Genomic DNA, 20915 nt, shown 5'->3' on the forward strand with positions numbered 1-20915 from the left:
AAATACATGAATTGTATTATTTAAGGTCTGGAATTTTCTCAGTCATTACTTCAGCCAAACAAGGCCTTTAGAGGCTGAATTTCAGTTTTTTCCAAGAACAATAATTTTAGCTCTTGCCGAGACGAAGAATTTTCGCGAAGAACAGATTTTCAAAATCCTATTCTAAGATGCAGTAAAATATAGATTTCAGAAACTGCACAGTTTTAACTAAACAAAACTAACACAGTGTGTTAGTTTTTAACAAAAAGTTATCAAAGAACTCAAGATTTAATTTCAGTAAAATAATATGGTTTTAAACCTCATTTTAACGAAAGTATTCGTAAAGAAAGTTTTCAAGGAAAAAAATGATTTCTTTTAAAGAACCTAGTGGTTTACGGAGCAAATCATCCCGACGGGCACCTGCGAGCCCAATACAATAGGCCTTTAGAATTTCAAAGATTGGATGTGGGTCCAACACCCGCATTTAATTCAAGAGACCTCGTTTGAATTTAAATTTCAACGGCCTAAGAGTTAGAATGCCGTGAATAAGTTTCTAGGCCGAATTGGGCCTTAATATCATAATAAGTCCAATGAGAAAAACTATGGAGAATAAGTTACTAGATTGAGTAAATGATTTTCAATCTAGACATTAGTATGTTAAGGGCAATTAAGGAAAATAAGATTTTAAGATTTTAATAAATTGATCCTTATAGTAAATTATCCTTCAGTAAAGTAAATGAATACATGCCTTATGTAAAGGGCTAGATTTCCTTCATAAGCTGCTTAAATAGAATAGCAAACGATAGATAATCCCACACTTTCAATGGGTGTTTATGTTCAGAAGTAAGCAAGTAAGAGAATATGTTGTTTGGCAAAAAGTGGATTCCAACTCTGTAAATCAGGTAAGTAGGAATCTCGCCTACAGTATAAATAGATTTTAAAGAAAGGGTTACACATGTTATATATGCATGTTTATGCTTTAAGTATTGTATGCGATGCCATGTCATACTGCATACACCTTAATAAGTCAAGAGGAACTTATAAGAATAATCTTAGTTGAGTGTCGTCCCAGCCTCTGAGAGGGAGGTGACTCAGGCTCCCAAGGGAGAAGAAAAAAATATATAATAATGTCCTCTGAGAGGGAGGCATTCAGTTCAGTTATAATCACAGTATCATGGGGGACCTTGCAAACCCTCACATCCCGATGATTGCGCGCAAGTGGTACGAGCACTCGGGCCCAAGATAAGATAAGATAATAAGACTATGATAAGACATCATAATTAAGCATAATCAGCTCATGCATATTTATTCATGTGTACTTACAGTTATTTTACGAGAGATAGTTCCTACTTGCTGAGCGAAAGCTCAATCAGATATGTTGATGCTGTAGGTAACAAACCTATCAGCAATTCTTGAAGGGCAATGGCGAGCGGCAGACGAATGGTGGAGATGGGAATGGATACCGCTCACACTTAAATCTTCTGCAGTAAGTTTAAGTAAAATTATGTATATGTATATATGATTCAAAGGTTTCAAGCATGTATATTTGAAAAGTATATGTACATGTGTATGTTAAGAAAATCGAGGTTGTAGTTAACAAACCTAATCTTGAGTATTTAAGTTTTAGAACGTTGCAACAGTGCATGCAACAAATAAATGAATTTTAAACATGATGATTTAAATGATTGATTTTAAAAGGACTTTAAGATGTACTTGAATTTAAGATTTCTCACGAAATCCATTTTAAAGTCAAATTAGATGGTTCGATTGAATTGGCTAATTTTAGAAAGGCTTTTAAAGAGTATTTGAAACAAGAGTTCAAACGCCGTTCAGTTTGAAAGACACGATTTATGAAATTATTCATTCTTACATTTAAAAAAAAAAAGAAAAATGTTCCGCAATTTTAAGAAATTCCAATAAGTACAAGTTAATTTTCAATTACGGTGATGGCCTCCTAGGAGGGTCGTCACATAAAAGACCTACTTAGAACTTTAATATGGCCTACGGGCCTTAGCAGTTTATAACTGGGGAAACAGTAGAGAATAGACTAATATGAAACGCTTAAGAATGTATATAGGTCAATTTTTAATTATAAAATTTAATAGGTTATAATTTTTGAATTTTTAAATTTTTTCTTTTTTTCTTTTTTCTTTCGATCCTCTCTGTCTCTCTCTCTCAACTGTACCCGCAACTCTCTCTTTCTCTCTCTCTAGCTTCAAGGATCTTCACCGGCGTGGATCCTTTGTAACTGCGCTCGGATTTGCTATCTCGTTGGTGGATCATCGGTGGATCAATTTTTCGTCGGTCGGTCATTCTCTTTCTCATTGGATTTGCTCTTCTCCGGTCATCTTTGAGCAGTTTGTTCCGGTGATTTTTACCAAAGAACAGGTTTGTGTAGATAAATCTGAATATACCCTAATTTAGCATATTTATTAACTTTTGTAAATTGTTAGTCTATTAATTTTAATTCATCTTAAATCTTAACATATTTCCCTCTTTCTCCCTTATAGTATATAAGGTTGATCGACATATCAATAGAATTAATTTAGATTTGTATAAAGTCAAATTTAATTAAAAAATATACAAAATTAACAGTTAAAAAAATTGATTTATCGCGGCTAACTTATGATCGAGAATGATTAACTGGATCTTTTTCTTTTTTCTTTTTTTTCTCGCATTCGTGTCTCATTCATTTTTATTAGAAATAACTAGTTAAGACGCGCATTCTTGAAACAATGTTTATACAAATAAATGAAAAAAAGACAAAGAAGAAAGAAAGTAAAAAAAAAAAAAAAAATATGAGGGAGCGTCTCCTGTAACAATTAATAGTTTTTTATTTTGTAATTGTCATATTTATATTAGAAACTGTTTATTTCGTATATTTTTTTAATTTAATTTAGTTTTGACCACATTTAACGGTTAAAAAACTATTCTTATCGACAGGAGCAATCTATCGGAAAAACTCTAAAAAAAACAAAGGCAAAAGACATAAAAAAAAAAAAAACTCAAAAAAGTTTTGAAAAACCTGTGGACAAACATTCGCACATTTTAACTTGTGTGCAAAACGTTCACATATAACTAAATTGCCGAAAGTCATTAAAATGACATCCGTACATCATTTTTAATCCAATGTTACCTAAAAATTGCTTGTTGCCAACATTCCATTAATTGGTTGTTTTCCCTCATTCTCCTGAAGATAAATAAGAGTACATACGTTTATACATATGTAATTATGTATTGAAGAAAGCCTGAACAATTTCCATCCCAGTCATATATTTTTTCAGATTATCGCTGTGAATGATAGCAGTTATTTTTTTTGGCACATACGTGGGCCATCTCGACACTGCTGGGGGGGGCGGGGGTGGTGTGTCCAGAGACAGATCTTTTTCGTTCCATTAGAATTTTATGTTAAGCCTGCAGCATAATGCGCATGGCCAAAACAGACAGCAGTGAAAGATGAAATAACTAATAAGACTAGACAGGTTCATAAATTACCGCAAAAGAGATGCACTGAACAGGTTGCTCGCTTGACAATGTGATTCCCGGCGATGTCCACAAAAAAGACGCATTCTGAGAAATATATTCAATGACGCCAAATTCCTCTGCATCTTGCAAATACAGTGTGCGGATTCCGCATTCTTTTACTTTGTATTTACCATTTTCAACAAGTGATCTGAATTTACTTTGTATTTACTTTGTATCAAACGGTTCTAGGCAAAATTCAAATGACATTCAAATGACATTTCAGGGCAACAAGTGATCTGAATTGAGAAATTTGATTTCTTTCATCCATTCGGCCTTCTCTGGTCTCTGGGATCTCCAAACAGATCTGTAGCTTTCACCATGGTTGGTTTTTAAATGGTATTCACAACAGCAATTCAAGTGCTTGACATCAAAACAATAGTGCTCAAACTCAACAACAAAGCAAAAGGCAAAACCTAAGAAGTCGGGATTATGCCAATTTGGAGAAAGCTTGATATGTTTTGAAGATCCCTTGGACTGATCACTGAACCACCATGGAATTTCATTTCCAGGACAGCATAAATTGATTCTAGGAAAAATTATTTTCTGCAGTACAAACAAGCATTATGATTATCTCACTTAATAAAAAACTACACAAACTTTTTTAGAAGAACAAGAAAGAGACATACCTCTTGTTCTATTTCATTCATCTTAAACCAAATTGCCTCCCACAAAACGATAAGCAGGAATTTAGCCGCCATATTGGTGCACTCCGCCTAATCAAATCTTGAACATCCGCAAAAGAGAAAGTTTGAGAAGTTGGAATTATCCAAAGGCGAACATCGGCATGCCTGAGGTTTGGCCAAAAGGCTATCCATCTGAAAGTCACCTGTCTCGTTGTTGCCTCTTGAAAACAGAATCATATTAAACAATCGTTCCATGCTCACATGTCTTCTGCCGGTGGTGATATCGGTCAAGTCAAGCAATGTCAACGAGGATAAACCGAAGTTCCAATGAGGGACTTTTAATATGCTGTTGTAACTTAGATCTACTTCAATCTTGCAGTGAAAACCAACTGACAACGCTGGCAAACTCTCAAGTTTTGGACATTTAGAAAAGTCAAGATACTCAAGGCATCGTATATTGTAGATGTTGTTTGGAACAAGCTCGAGATTTTCAGTGTCTCAAAAATAGCAACCGAAGCCTAGTTAGATTTTCAATCGATGAGTGCAACTCCCTAATCCTTGTTCCATCCAAGTTCAGAATTCTTAAACATTCCATAGGCTCCAAGATTTCTGGGAAGCTTTTGAAGTTTGTGCAATCGGACAGATTAAGAGTCACAAGAGACTCCAGCTTACATATGCTGGTTGGCAGGGACTTAAGCCTTGTGCAATTTTCTAGATATAGAACCTCCAAATTAGGGAGACACTCAAAGGATGACGAGGCAACTTGTTCTATTGCGGTTCCGCTTAAGTGTAACATCCTTAAATTCTTCGGAAGCTCTGGAAACTTGTCAATAGTTGAGCAGCCTCCTAAATCTAGATGTTCTAGGGACTCCAATTGACAAATATTGCTTGGAAGATTCTTGAGGCCTCTACAGCTATTGAGATCTAAATGAGAGAGATTTTCAAGAGACCAAACTGAAGGGTGCAATTCTTCAACTGCGGTATAACGTAAACATATGGATCTTATATTCCCACACATCTCTGAAAGCAATTTGAGATTTAAGCAGCCACCGAGATGAAGAGAGTAGTCACAGACCTCAGGAATCGACAAGAAAGCTTAAGTTTCTTTAGGTCTCCAGTAACTATTTTCCATCATGCTAAAAACTTGAGGTCTCCAGTAACTTTGTTCCATCGTGCTTCTAACTTTTTCCTCTTGACCAACACACTCGTCAAAGGCTTGCTCAAACCTCAGTGTAGGAACTTCTACTAAACTCCCACAATTTGCCAGATTTAAACGCCTGAGATTAGCTTGAGAGAGATCTTGCATATGAGACAGCGTCTTTGAGAAACTAAGATTGATAGCTTTTAGGCTCCCAAGATGCTGTAATGGAAACAGAAATGTCAAGCATAAGTTATAATATCCTTCAAAAATAACATTGAAACCAACATGACGTAGAATAATTCTAGGTGCATCAATTATTATCTCAACTTTTTAATACCAACTACAAATCCGACATATCCGTTTATTGGTAGGTAGTAAGTATATACCTGGAATTCAATAGAAAGCTGCTCCAACTGGCTTGAGGGCATGTTGAGTTCCAGGAGATTTTGAGGCATAAAACTCGATGGTAAAGATTTCCAAGGATATGTGGGCCAATTGAGATATCTGAGTGTATCAAGACCTTGTGGGAGATGCAATTTGCACTTTTCTATGCATTCAAATATCTGAAGTAATCTTAGATTGTACATTTTATTGAAGACTGTCGGTTTCAAGTTTATATGATCAACTCTCATTTCAGACGTGTTTAGGGAGATTGCTTCAACTTTTGCAGTGCCCTGAAAATTGAGAACAAAGGCATAATGTAAGAATGTTTTCTTTTCTGATTCCAATTTAAACATGCTTTATATTGATTGTGTTGACTTTTTATCTAAAAGGAAAAAGACTAGCAGTCTTTCCATTTATCCAACTGCCATTTATCCTTTCAGCAGCCAAAAAAAACAAAAAAACAAAAAAACAAAACAAAAGAAAAAAAACATGCCATTTATCCATTTTGAGATTTCAGTTTAGTGTAGCTGTTATGCACACACCAAACAGAATATTAAAAGAATATGCAATATGTTAAACTGAAAATGACAACAAACCAAATATGTATTGAGTTCTCAAGTTGTTTCAAAATGATTTTCCTGTGAAGTTTTTATTAAAAACTGTCACATAATGATTAAAAATAAGTTTAGCGCAGCACTTACTGCGTCATTTTTCAAGATGTGACAAACTTCATCAGCGATCCACAGCCTACTACGCATTCCAGGCTCTTTAATGCATTCTTGACGAACAATTTCACGACCCATTTCTTGCACCAAATCATGCATCCAAAGTTGATCATAATACGTTAGGGTTATGAGAGTCTTGTCAACAAGAACTCTAATGATCTCCGCAAAAGAACCACAATCATCCAATAGTTCCTCCACAAAACTCGTTCTCTTGCCCTTGAAGAAACATGCAACATCAAGAAACACATCCTTTTCTTTATCATCGAGTCCATCATAACTTATTTGCAATATATTCTGGATTTTTTTTTGGGAACTACTTTTAGTTTCTCCAGCGCACTTTCCCATTCGATTTTGCTCTTAGAATACAAGTGAGAACCCAAAACTTTAAGAGCAAGTGGTAAGCCTGCAGCATAATCTATGACCTTTCTAGACAAATCTAAATAACTTTCTGTGGGAGAGTTTCTTCTGAAAGCATGCAGAGAAAAGAGTTGGAGAGCTTCATCTTCATTCAATTGCTCTGCCATGTATATCCTATCAACTTCAATATTCTTGAGCACTTGCTTATTTCTAGTTGTTACAATAATTCTACTTCCAGGACGAAGCCAATCACGACCTCCAACTAAATGTTCAAATTGCTCCAAATCATCTATATCATCAAGAACCATAAGTATCTTTTTACAGCGAAGCCTATCCTTTACAAACACCATGTTGATAACATGAGGATTTCTTTCCTCCAGCAAATTAGTAAAAAGTCTGTTTCTGAAATCAAATTTCCCATGTTTTTGCCATTCTTCCCTAACATTTTCAAGAAAGCAATAACCTTCGAATTGACGATATAAACGATGAAACACAAGATGAGCTAGAGTTGTCTTACCCAAACCACCCATGCCCCAAATGCCTATAATGCGAACATCCAATGACAAGTCTTCGAGCAACAACGATTCAATATGCTCAACGCGCCCGTCAATTCCAACTAGGCCATTCAAATCATCACCTGACGATAGACAATGCAATTTCTCCATAACACCTTTGACAATTCTCTCAACTAATTCAGATTCAGGCCTAGTATATGTATTTGGAAAAAAAAAAAAAAAAAGCAAACAAATAAACAATTAACAGTTAATAAGAACTGAAACAATGACATAAAAATTTTACTAAACACAAATAAGTTAAGAGAATTACCTGGTGACTGGTTGTGACGATCTTAACTTTTGATCATTATCCTAGGCTCATACTTAACATTTCTTAATCTCTACCGTCTACTAGTTATAACTCCTTAAAATTTCAGAACATTTTTTTTCATTTTTATTCGTGTCTGAATGCTGTAGCATTCTATTTTCAACTATTATGAATTGCTATAGCAATTCGTTTTCAACTATTATAAATGGCTGTAGCAATTCATTTTCAACTGTTAGGAATTGCTATAGCAATCCATTCTCATCTATTATGAATTGCTGTGACAATCCATTTTCAACTATTATGAATTGCTGTAGCAATTCGTTTTCAACTATTAGGAATTGCTGTAGCAATCCGTTTTCAACTATTACGAATTGCTATAGCAATTCGTTATATTAACCATACCTTATGACTAGAGGTTGCTATACATAGCCTCAATGTCTTGTGAATTGTTCCTTCATTACATAAGCCATTTATACTCATAAACACTATTTCATTTTACACATAAGGTTTTGCAGCATTTCCAAAACACGTGATACATCCACAACCCACTTGCCCACATTCCACTGCTGCATCCTCTCTGCATGCCCATCAACAAGTTTCAGAGAGCCAGTGCCTTACCCGAGCTTCCTACAACACGAACAAACTTAATGAGCTTTCGCTCAACAAGGATCAATAGGTCATAAATAGATGCAATAATTATGCATACCCATATATACATTCATGTCATATATCATAATACATTCCGTACTACTAAAACATGTATGACTTATGTTCTTCTTCTTTCATTACATTCTTTGTTCTGCGCGTTTTCATCTCATTTTAGTCATTCACATTGTGTTTTCACATTCTGAACGACTTTCATTTCGTGTTTCTCATTCTTTTCATTCTTCTTTACAGATACCGTACCTTTATATAGAACGGTTTCTGTTTTTCATTTTCATGTCTTTTACTTCTTATAGGTCCTGTCTTGTTGTACCATAACGCGCATAACCAGTGAGGAGTGAGGTAGCTAACCAATCCAACTCAGTCACGGTTTCATATCTTTCATAGTCTCATAATAACCTTTCCTTCGAATGCTGGTACAAACAGGACATTTAGTCTCTTACCGTTTATCAATTTTCTCATTTAAACGGTAACTTTAGTTAAATCTCATGAATTTGTACATTATTGAGCATTTTATCATGAGATTAACTTTTCGCTAAACATTGTTCAGCATATTTAACAATTTATTTGTGTAAACAATTTGTTCAACTTATTTGTGTAAAAACAAAACAAAACAAACAAATAAACACTTAACAGTTAATAAGAACTGAACAATGACATAAAAATTTAACTAAACACAAATAAGTTAAGAGAACTACCTGGTGACTGGTGATCCCACCCAGATAGATTAGCTGCTTTTGTTAAAGCATCCCGCCATTGTTTCACTTTGTCTAGATCATCCTTAAAGTGTTCTTCAAGCATGACAAACGCAACAGCGTAACTTCGTTGTTGTTTCCGCACATCAGATGGACTTACATGGTAAAAGACCGGCAGAACAATCTGCATATTCGTCTCCTTGCACCTGAGAATATGCGCGAGCTCATCCAAACACCACGAGGAAGAAGCATAATTCTCCGAGAAAACAATGATGGAGAGTTTCGACTCCTCAATTGCAGCCAAGAGAGAGCACGGAATTTCATCTCCTCCCCCAAGTCTCCCATCAATGAGGTTTCTATATTTCTATCCAGCAATGCTTTGTGAAGATGACTAGTGAATGTATTGCGCGTGTCCTCGCCTCTAAAACTGATAAAAACATCGTACTTTTTCGGGACAAGAGAACCCATACTCGTGTAATTGAGAAAGAACCATTACCAACCAAGCACAATAAACAATTAAAATTCCTTGTATGGAATCAGAAGCTGCTAAATGCTAATGGTCTTTTAGAGACAATAAAGAGATAATACTTGCAAGGTAATAGGTAGTAAAGAGTGAATAAAACAAAGAAATTAGAAGCTCCAGAAGTGGCTGGGAATTTCCTGCAAGTGAAGTTACAAAGATATTGCCTAAAATTAATTAGTTATGCCGAATAGAGTCAAAGTAACGTGTACGTTGGGTTTCTTGGGTTTCTTTTCCTGTGGAAAATTATTGAAATGACTAGAAATTTGGGGCGTTCCAATCTATTCACATGCAGACCAAATTTAATTTTTCGTTTTTTGTTTTGTTTTGTTTTTCAGTCAATAATGAAACGTCGAAGAAGCATCCAGCATATGTAAATGCGTCGATTCGAGAGGTCTCCGGTCATTCGCAGGTGCGTTCGGTGGGGTGCAGTGGCTTTAACTCTGATTTTTTTAATAAAAAAAATTCTTATTAATAGATTTTCTCACAAAATTTAAATTCAGAATTAAAATCACTAATTTATATGCATTAACTAAATAGATTAGAGAAAATTGTGCTAAATGTAGGGTTGGTTTGAATTCTTTTAAGGGGCCTAATATGTAGTTTTCAAAAATTACTGAAAGTTTAAGTAATGAAAAATAGTGAATGCCTTACACTTTTATTTTATTATTATTATTTTTTAAGAATAGAAGTTGTTGTCATATACGAAGGCGTTTGATGCAGTAACAATTTTTTTAAAAGGTTATTGGTACGGATAGTCTCTACGTTCTTTAGTAAGTGATAGTTTGGTCTTTAAAGAACTTGTCATATCTAGCCTATTTGGACCTTTCAGACAACCAAATTTTATTTCACCTAAATCCTCCCGACAAGCTTTGCCTATAAATAGTCATGGGTAGAACAAAATTTCTCATTTTCCAAACTAAATCCTCCCTTTTTTCCAAGCCAAAAATTGCAAGAAGACTCTCCCCTTTTCTCTCTACTAAAACCGGCCATCTCCTTTATTTTTCCTCCAATTTAAATGAATTTAAGAAACCAAAACACACGTGCGTAGCCTGTGCTTTTCAACTAGTATACATACAAAGTCAGAAACCTATATGAAACTTAGAATGGGCATGTTAATATTTATTTTGTTCTTTCTTAATGATTAATTGCAAGAATAATCATATCCAAGATACTATTTCACTCAAAAAATAATCAAAACCCTCTTTCTTTCCTTCAACAATTAGTCTACCCATTACAAGTGTCGACCGCGATGACTTGCACTAGCTGAAAGCAACGCCATTTTCCCTAACAATAGAAAGAGAATCAACCATTAGCCAAAAATAAAAAAAATAAATAAATAAATTAAATACAAGGAACTGCAAAATTTAAACATGAGTAAAGAATAGACCTGTACTGGAAGCAATGATCTGTACAGGAACTCTGCTCCTTCCCCAAATCCACCTGCAGTGTCGAGATGGCCCACGTATGTGCCAAAACAATAACTGCCATCATTCAGAGTGAAAATGTGAAAAAATATATGACTGGGATGGAAATTGTTCAGGCTTTCTTCAATGCATAATTACATAGGTATAAACGTATGTACTCTTGTAACGAGGGAAAACAACCAATTAATGGAATGTTGGTAACAAGTAATTTTTATGCAAATCCAGGTTTACTAGGATGTTGAATTGCTAAAATTAATGGCAAAACTTGAAAAGAAAAGAAAAAAATAATCGAGAAAGAGGAAAGGACAGAGTGAGGAAGACAAAATAAAAGAAGGTTAAAAATTGGAATAACACGTAGATAAAAACTTCAAAATTGTTACCAACTTAAGTAAATATGCTATTTACTTTCAAAAAGATTCAAAAGTATGTTTTTCCCTATAAAGAAGGACAAATGTTTGGATCCTTAAAAATCGTAGGATGAACCAACTTAGCAGTAACTTAATGAAAGACTGTTGACTAAAAGAACAAAAAACCTGAATGAAATACTAAAATGAAAAGCTAGAATAGTAGAAAAGAGATGAAAACTGAAGCCGACATCAAAGTTGGCGAAAAAAGGAAAATCATAGAAGCAACACTTGCCTTCTAAATGATGAATGGTGCGATTGCCAGATGCTGCTTTAAACTACAATAACAGCCTCTCCAGAGGTCTTCTTTTTGGATCCGAATTGTCGATCTTCAACTTACATTTACACAGCACCCTTAAAGGGTGGAAATAACTAAAACTTCATGAAAATGAGTTGCTGTTGGAAGTCTGTTCAGAATGAGAGGAAAGCTTGATAAACTCTATATATATTCAAATAGCAGGTTTGTTTTACACAAATTAAAAGCTATATATAGGCTGCAATAATCATTTATAACAGTGAGAACTCTAAAAACCCAAACTTTGACCATATCAAGTAGTAAGCATCCATTTTTTTTTAATGTAAAATAAATGTAATTAGTAATTTGAGAGGCAATAGATAAATTATGCAGAGTGAGCAGAGTAGAATTTAAAAGATTAATCTTTTATTTGGATGGAGTATTAGATATTTCGACTTCTGTAGGACAAAAAGGGAGATGATTATTCCCACTATGAAAAGCTGGTCAAAATTTATATATGAACAATACAAGAAAGAAACATACCCCTAGTTCTTCATGTCTTGAACGAAAATATTCAGTTGCTGCACGCAAAAAGGAAGGCTGGAGCTCAGACGTCACAACATTGCGTTCCTTCTTATTAAATTTAGAGGGTTTCCAACAAGAATGTTAAGCGATATTTTGAGGAGTCGCACAGCCAACTACCTGAAAAATAATAATATTAAAACGTCGTTCAATTTTGACAGTTATTCTTTCATGACCACTGGTTCTGCTTGGATCTAGCATTGGAAATAAAGAGAAACCGTAATGCCAATCAATGATTTTGGATATACCGCTGTAAGTTATCTCTAGTTTAATCTTAGGACAGAAGCCAACTGATGTCAAAACAGGCAAACGTTGAAGTTTTGAACAACAAGAAAGGTCTACATATTGAAGACTCTTGATATTGTAGACGTTGATCCCAAAAGTAAATAATTTTGTGTAATGAGACAGATCAAGAATCGCAAGACGCTTCATCTTACAAATGCTTGTTGGGAGTGTTTCAAGCCTTGTGCAATTTGTCATTTGTAGAACCTCAAGAAATGGAAGACACTCAAAGGATGATGGGGGCACTTGTTCTATTGCTGTTTCTTTTAGATATTAGCATCCGTTTACTTTGTGGAAGCTCATCTGGTAACATTTTAAAAGATAAGCAACTACTTAAATCTATTCTTTGTTCCCTATACTATTTGTAATAGAATTCTTTTTCAATTATTTTAAACAATTTTTCAGTAGTAATTGTCGTTGTGACCCATAGAGTAATTAAGATAATAAATTGAGAAACACTAATACCATAATTCATAAATAGAATAATTACGATAATTACTAATCGAACAAATACTCAAGTGGAACAAATGGTAATTATCATTATGACTCGTATAGTAATTGTGATATTAAGTAAAGGTCTCGTTCGTTTCTCTAATTTAAGTTTTCAATTCCAGTCCGGATGTGACTTTATGCAAGAGTATATATTGTAGTATAAAAAGTTGAATTTAAATTTTCACGAGTTATTACCACTTGAGAAGCATGTATGATATAGGATTTTACAATTTTACAAGTTACTAAAACAAAACGTGAGGATTATTATGTTCAAAAAATAGTAATATTATTTTTCAAGCACTCATTATGATAACTCATAGTAATTACTGTTGCGACTCATATAGTAATTATGGCACTAACTAAATTTTCACGTGTCATTGCCACTTGAGAAGCATGTATCATAGGAATTTACAAATTTACAAGCTACTAAACACAAACCTACAAATATCAGCCTTTTCGCTAATCTCCATTTCGGATCCAAATCGTCAACCTCCAACTTACTTCTACAGCCACTACAAGTAGCATTTTAAGTGAGATGCAACCTTGCCCTTCTAAGTAGAGTTGTGTGCCATAAAGGACTGCTCAGTTCAATTGAAGCTTCCGCCCCTGAAAAAGAACTGTGTTTTTAAGTGCTACCTCAAGCATGAAAGTCAAGCAAAGATATTTTTGTCATCATTCGTAGAATTCTATCTTTCCACAGAGAAGGTTCCTAGTTATAGCGTATATGGTTTCCACAAAATCTATTATTCTATCAAGAAAGGAAAATTAAAAATCATTTTCAAACCTTACTAGATCAAGTAGTAAACACAATTTTTTCTTTAACGAAAATATGTACACAAAAATTTCGATAGAGCCAACAGGTAAATTATTCAGAGTGTGTAGATTAAATCAAGTCTGCATGTTTTTTCAAAGGTTATCATTATTTTTTTATTTGAATGATGTAATAGAGGTTATAGAGATATCAATTTTCAAGTGATGACTGATAAAACAACTTTAACATTGTGATTATTCAACGGTGTTATAAGATTAGAGAAGTGTACAAATTACCTATAAAAAGAAATAGAAACAAAAAGCATCAATTGCGAAAATCTTGAAATTTAGTTCTCTTAGGATGTGCTTCGTCGGTATCGCAGTTGATGTTGTCAACAATATCTAGTTCCCCTTCTGCAACTTGATTGTAACAAAATTCCCCAATATCTTGACGATACAAGATGCGGATCCCACAATTTTTTATTTCCGGATCGCCAACTTTTACACGTGTATCCGAATCAAGTTGTTCAACAAAGAACTGAAATGAAGCCTCTATTGCCTCGTGATAGTCATCGTAGTTCTTGTAGAGAACATACCATGTGAACATGAGGTCTAATTCGATAAAGCCGAACTTTTTTATCGAATGAACATCCCTTGATTTCTGGAAAGTACTATCACCACGGTTTGTTTTAAAATGGTATTCACATGTGAAATTCAAGTCGAAGAGGCGCTTATCAAAGTCGCACTCCCAAAAGTCCAGCAATTTAAAACGAATGCATACAGCAAATCCTAAGAAGCTGGTATTATACCAATCTCGAGAAAATGAAAGATCTATCGAAGATCGCTCAGACTGATGATTGAACCACTTCGGAATTTTAAATCCTGGATGACAAAAACTGATTCCAGGATATTTCGTTTCCTGTAGCACAAGAAAAGTTATGAATTTTTCCACTATGAATAGCCCCTATTCAAAGGATGTGATTAGCAATACAAGAAAGAGACATACCTCGTCTTGTTCTTCATGGTTTGAACGAAATTCAGTTGCTGCTTGCAGAAAGTAAGGCTGGAATTTAGACATCACAACTACAGAATCCTCGCCACCATCAAATACCTCGCAATCTAGACAAGAAGTATATTGACCAATTTTGGAACGTGAAAACGAGTTGCATTCAGATCTAGATTGACAAGTCGCATATCCGAGTGCGTCAAAGTAAATCAAATTAAAAAATCTCCGAATGGTCACGGTTATTCTTTCACCGATAGGTTCGCTTGGATCTAGCACTGGTAACGAGGATGACCCGTAGCACAACCACTCTAGAATGTTGGTTATACTTTTGTAACTTATATCTAATGTAATCTCGGGGAAAAAACGAGCCCATGTCACAGCGGGCAAAGTTTGAAGTTTTGGGCATTTAGATAGGTCCAGGAATCTAAGACCATTGATATTGCAGATGCTATCTGGAACAGACTCAAGATTTTCACAGTTTTCCAAGCTTAGAGAAGCAAGCCTATGTAGATTTTCAATAGACAAGGGTAGTTCTTTGATCCCTGATCCATCTAATTGAATAGTAAATAGTCCTTCATGAGGCTCCAAGATTTCTGGGAAGCTTTTCAATTCTGAGCAACGAGATAAATCAAGCGACGCGAGAGACTTGAGCTTAAAAATTTCGGTTGGGAGGGTTTCAAGCCTTGTACAACATCTATTCATACTGCATACACTTAAGCAGTGCACATGAAGTATATGTATTTGAGTCAAAAGAGGAAATAATACTTGAAACCACCGTGTAAATCAATTAGTATCAGCTAAGAAATTCAGAGGCAAGGTGGGCTTTGAGTTGCTTCGTAATTTCCAAAATGCTTTCATTCCAGCTTCTCGGTAATTTCCTCGGAAGATGGTCAGATGCACTAGGAGAATGAAGGGTCAAGAAAGCCTTCAACACCATGTGATGAAAAGACAACACTAAAGTAGGCCCCTCTACCTTAGTATATTTTTTGATGTTTTCTTTTTTTTTTTGAAAATATTTATTTTTTAATCTTTTTATTTGTATTAAAATCTATCACTTTTGTATATTTTTATAATTTAATATGCTTTTAATCGGATTTAACAATTGAAAAAATAAAAGGGCTGATGTTCTCATTGACGCTGGAGAAACTCTCCATTAAGGTTTTTTTTGGTTTTTTTTTTTTTTTTTTTTTTTCTCTGTCAAATTATTGGGATGTTTGTTTCTTATATTCATTCTTAATTCTGAATCATGATTAATGGTTCTCTACAGTATTTTTTCTTACAAAAAATACACATAAAATAAAAATAATTCTGAATCATGATTCTAAATACATAAACTAAACGTCCTCTACATTATTGATGGATTATATGTTATACCATAACGAAACTAACATACAAAAAAACACAGTGGGGATAACTTTGCTTGTGGATTATGCCAATACGTATAAAGGAGAAATAACAAGTATATTCTGAGAAAAAATGCAACGTACATTTTTTATTTTTTATTTTTATAGAAGCATATAGAGCTGTATTTTTTTTAATGTAATAAAAGTAAGAAGATTGATGAATAATAACTTAAAATGGAAACATAAAATTAATAGTATAAAAGAATCAAATCAATATCAATTAGAGTGGGTGTAATGAGAGGGTAAAGTAGGTATTATTAAAAAGAGTGTCTATAGAAAGATAGATTTTTCTCATATTTATTGAAGAGGTATTAATTATTGGGGGTACGTACTTATAAAATTTATAGGTGCAAATATAACTACTCTTTTAAGTTAAGGGTAACAAATTCTGTAAGTCCCCACTAATAGGCAATAGCTGGTTAATTTCCTTAACGGCTAGACGATCCATCCACTTAATAGTGGCCGTTAAGATTAAATTTGATGATGAAGATTTACCCAAGGGTTTGAAAATGTATAAGTCAAAAGTGACTGACAGGGAATAAATCACACGTGTTTAATTGGTTTTGCATGTCACTTCTAACTTAATCAAGCAATTAAGAGTGTGTTAATTTACACAATTTAAGTCACGATTCAAGTCATATTACTATAATATTTTTTTCACATAAATTTAAATTTAATTTTTTTACTATAATATTTTTCTCTCACTCACAACTCAAGTCATGACTTGAGTTGTGTAAATGAACACTAATTAACTTGTTTTATTCAGTTATCACTTCAAACTTGATCATTAATATGCAACGACATATACACACACGTATATCTGCTATGCCCAACTATTAATTAACTTTTTTCTAAGGCAACTATTAATTAACTTGTTCTAATCATATGCTTACCTTTTCCATATATGTGCTGTGCATCAACTATTTCAATTACATGGACGTATTTATTGTGTGTGTTGTTATTATTTTTTTTTTTTTTATCGTTCTTGGTGACTGTCAGCAAATTAGTTCTAAAAGTATTTCAACACTTTGAAGAAATAAGGAAAAGGGAAGAAAAAAAGAAAAAGAAAAATAGAACTTCTAAAAAAAAGAGAAACAAAAAAAAATTATGTTCAGCATGTATTATCCCTCTAATTACACAATTAATTAAATTTGAACCTTGTAAAACATTATTTACAACTTACAATATTTAGAAAGAGAGTTTTTTTGATAGATTGTTCTATTAGTATGACTAGTTTTTTAACTATTATATCTGATTAAAATTAAATTAATTTAAAAAATATGTAGAATAAATAATTTTTTATGTAACTATAACTGTTAAAAAAAATAAAACTATCAATAATGTTATTTTTTTAATCCTAAAACTCTCATTTACAAATTCCTCATGAGATGGCTAATCATTAGACGATTTCCTTGTCAAAGCGTTGTGCCAATCAAGGATAATAGATTCGTTGTTGCGGCTCATTATAAAATATAATTCAATCCCCAGGTGAGAACCAACCAACGTCATAGCGGACAAACTTTTAATCTACGAAGGAAAAACGGAACACTGGCAAGGTAGGCTTTGAGTTGCTTCGTAATTTCCAAAATGCTTTCATTCCAACTTGTCGATAATTTCCTCGAAAGATGGTCAGTTGCACCACGAGAATCAAGGGTCATTGTCATTATTAAAGATATGGTCAATAAAGCCTTCAACAACCGAGCGATGGAAAGACACTGTATACATAATATTTTCTCTATAAAAAATATATATAAATTAAAAATAATTTTAAATCATAATTTTAAATCTATTAACACATTAAAGTTTGATGTTGTTGACAATATGTGGTTCAACCCTGGCCATGCAATTTGTTGTCACCAAATGTAATCCCCTCTCTCAAGTCTCTCATCTACATAGGTTTCAATACTTTTCTGCTTTAATGCTTTATGAAGATGACTCCAAAGATTGAAGCGTACGTCCTCGCCTCTAAACTTACAAAAACATCGTACTTTTTCAGAGAACAAGAAGAAGAAGCCATGCTCGGACTATGAAAGAATCAAAGAACCAAATTAAAGGCAAAACAGTTTCTTTCTTCTTTTTTTTTTTTTTAATTTGGAGTGATGATAAGCTTGCGATCAGTTGATCTTATGGAGTGAAATAGATGAAACAAATTAGCACCACCAGATCAACAAGTACCAGTTTAAAAAAAATTGAAGAAGTAGACTCTCTTTGATAATAAAAAAAAAAAAAAAAAAAAAAAGCTTGGATTGCTCAGCAGGCAATTTCAAAATGCTTTCGCTAGAATTTCGGGAATTTTGCTGAAAAGTAGAGAGCAGATGAAAGATCTACGTTTTTGGTTGCTTTTTTTTTTTTTTTTTTTCTGGGCTTTGGTGAAGACCTGGTCAAGATAAAAGAAGATACAGAATTAGTCGGTGACTCGTGAGAGAGAAGAGCGAGAGATGTTTTATTTTTTAAAATATATTTATAAGTATTTTTTTTAAAAACATGTTTACCGGAAATTTCTTAAAAGGTAAAGACAAATACTTAAATTGCACTCCACAGAAAAAGGACCTTGCCTGTGGAATTGTCAATAAAGCATGCCACGACAACCAAGTGCGCTCAATGATCGATGGTTAGTGGAAAATGACGTACATTATGGTTTAAGTGAAAGCGTCTAATTAAAAGACCTACTTAGAACTTTAATGGCCTTAGTAATAGAAAAGAAACCGTCAGAAATTAAAATTTTCTGTTAGTTAAGTACTTTTTTACAGTTAGTATAATTTTATCTAATTTAAAAAAAACTTAAGTGATAATAAGACAAAAGTACAAGGGGTAGGTTAGGATTTAGTATGATGACATATGTGATTTGATGGGGATAAGTGAAGATAAATCATGACATATGTGATTTGATAGTAGTGATTGAAGGGAAAATTATGGCATACTAGCTCCTCCTTTTCTCCATCTATAACCGGTCATGCACAATGAAATTGGAGCCAAACCTTGGCTAGTTGAGTGTGCTAGGAGATTTCATGTTAAGGGGGATGTGATAGTAGTGATTGAAGGAGAAATCATGGCATGCTTGCTCCATCTCTTCTTCACCTAGAACTGGCCAAGAATGGGGGATTTGAACCAAAAATTGGGTTGACTAATGGAGTGGAGTTAGGGTTAAATAAATGATCACAAACTTGTCTATAAAATGAACCATCATAAGATAGGTCTCATTTTTCTCTTCTCTTTCTCTCCCCCCTAAAACCGGCCACACCATACCACTTCCTCTCAAAAATTTTCTCTCACTCTCCTAACCCTAAGCCACTAGCAAATAATACAAGAAGAAGGAGTAGATCAAAGGATTCTAGGAGGAGTCTAGTTAAGCATTTCTCCAAGGGTATAAACTTTAAACCCTCTCTTTCTTATGCTCTAGTAAAGTTTGAGATGTAGAAATATTCTTTTCAAATTTTCTTATACTCTTCTAGTTCCAAGCCATTACCAAACCTTAGAGGAAGAAGAAGGTGATCAAGTATTCTAGGAGGAGCCTAACCAAGGATTTTCTTCAAGGGTATAAATTCTAAACATCTCTCCTATATTTTCCTACCAAAAATTTAGTTGAAAATCAAGGATGTAATTTGTGGTTCTTGAGGAGATAAGTTGTAATAAGGGTGTGTGAGTTTTATGTTGATTTTGTGTATTTTGGGGTTAGTTTGATTAGTATTATGTGGTATGCTTATGTTTGGTTTAAGTTGCTTATTTTGGGTTGGAGGAAAAATTTTCTGGTTACTTTAAACGCGAAAATGAGGACCCTAGAGAGAGATTTTTCAGTATTTCTAGGCTTGAACTTATAGTTCTCGATGTTTTGAACATTTTCTATGACTATGACAAAACACAATTTTAACTTGAAAAGCAAGTTTAAAGCCATTTTTCAAAAACAGATTAGGCTGTCCAATACAGATTCGGGAAAAAAATAGCATACACTGTTTTTGTGACGACCCTCCTTTGAGGCCGCCACTGTTACTAACTTTTTAACTTGTACTTACTGGGGTTTCTTAAAATTTGCGGAACATTTTTTTTTTTTAATATAAGAAAGAATACTTTCATAATTTGTAACAATAATTTCAAATAAGTGAATCACTAAATTTCTTAAAGCTTTTCTTAATTTCAGTTAAGATAAAACGTTCTAAAAATATCTTTCAAACAGAGCAGCATTTGAACTCTTATTTCAAATGCCCTTTAAAAGCCTTTTTAAAACTAGCCAATTCAATCGGGCCATTTAATTTTGACTTTAAAACGGATTTCGTGAGAAATCTTAAATTCAAGTACATCTTAAAGCCCTTTTAAAATCAATCATTTAAATCGTCATGTTTAAAATTTATTTATTTGTTGCATGCTCTGTTGCAACGTTCTAAAACTCAAATACTCAAAACGAGGGTTGTTAGCTACAACCTCGGTTTCCTTAACATACATATGTACCTATACTTTTTAAACATACATGCTTGAAACCATTAAATCATATATACATATACATGATTTTTCTTAACTTATTGCGGAAGATAACTGGCGTGAGCGGTATCCATTCCCATCTCCACCATTCGTCCGCCGCTTGCCATTGCCCTTCAAGAATTGCTGATAGGTTTCTTACCTACAGCATGAACATATCTGATTGAGCTTTCGCTCAGCAAGTAGGAACTATATCTCACAAAATAACTGTAAGTACACATGAATAAATATGCATGAGCTGATTATGCTTAATTATGATGTCTTATCATAATCTTATTATCTTATCTTATCTTTCTTACTGATGGGCCCGAGTGCTCGCGTACCACTTGCGCGCAATCATCGGAACGTGAGGGTTTGCAAGGTCCCCCACGACACCGTGATTATAACTTGAATGCCTCCCTTAAGTCGGAGGACATTATTGTTATTTTCT

The 20915-nt window shown here is 33.8% G+C and overlaps 1 protein-coding gene across 1 annotated transcript; it reads right to left on the reverse strand.

Moving 5' to 3' along the window:
• Positions 1-3336: 3336 nt before the first annotated feature.
• LOC21412078 (TMV resistance protein N) lies at positions 3337-10716 on the reverse strand. Its single transcript, XM_024171424.1, is given in 12 exon segments — positions 3337-4047; positions 4131-4217; positions 4254-4626; positions 4628-4916; positions 4980-5202; positions 5311-5487; positions 5655-5942; positions 6354-6685; positions 6688-7439; positions 8926-9265; positions 9268-9392; positions 10691-10716. Coding segments are annotated over 12 exon segments (3336 nt in total). The 3' UTR covers positions 3337-3723.
• Between the last annotated feature and the right edge of the window lie 10199 nt (positions 10717-20915).

This window comes from Morus notabilis, unplaced genomic scaffold, assembly GCF_000414095.1.
Source record: "Morus notabilis unplaced genomic scaffold, ASM41409v2 Scaffold534, whole genome shotgun sequence".
NCBI lineage: Eukaryota > Viridiplantae > Streptophyta > Magnoliopsida > Rosales > Moraceae > Morus > Morus notabilis.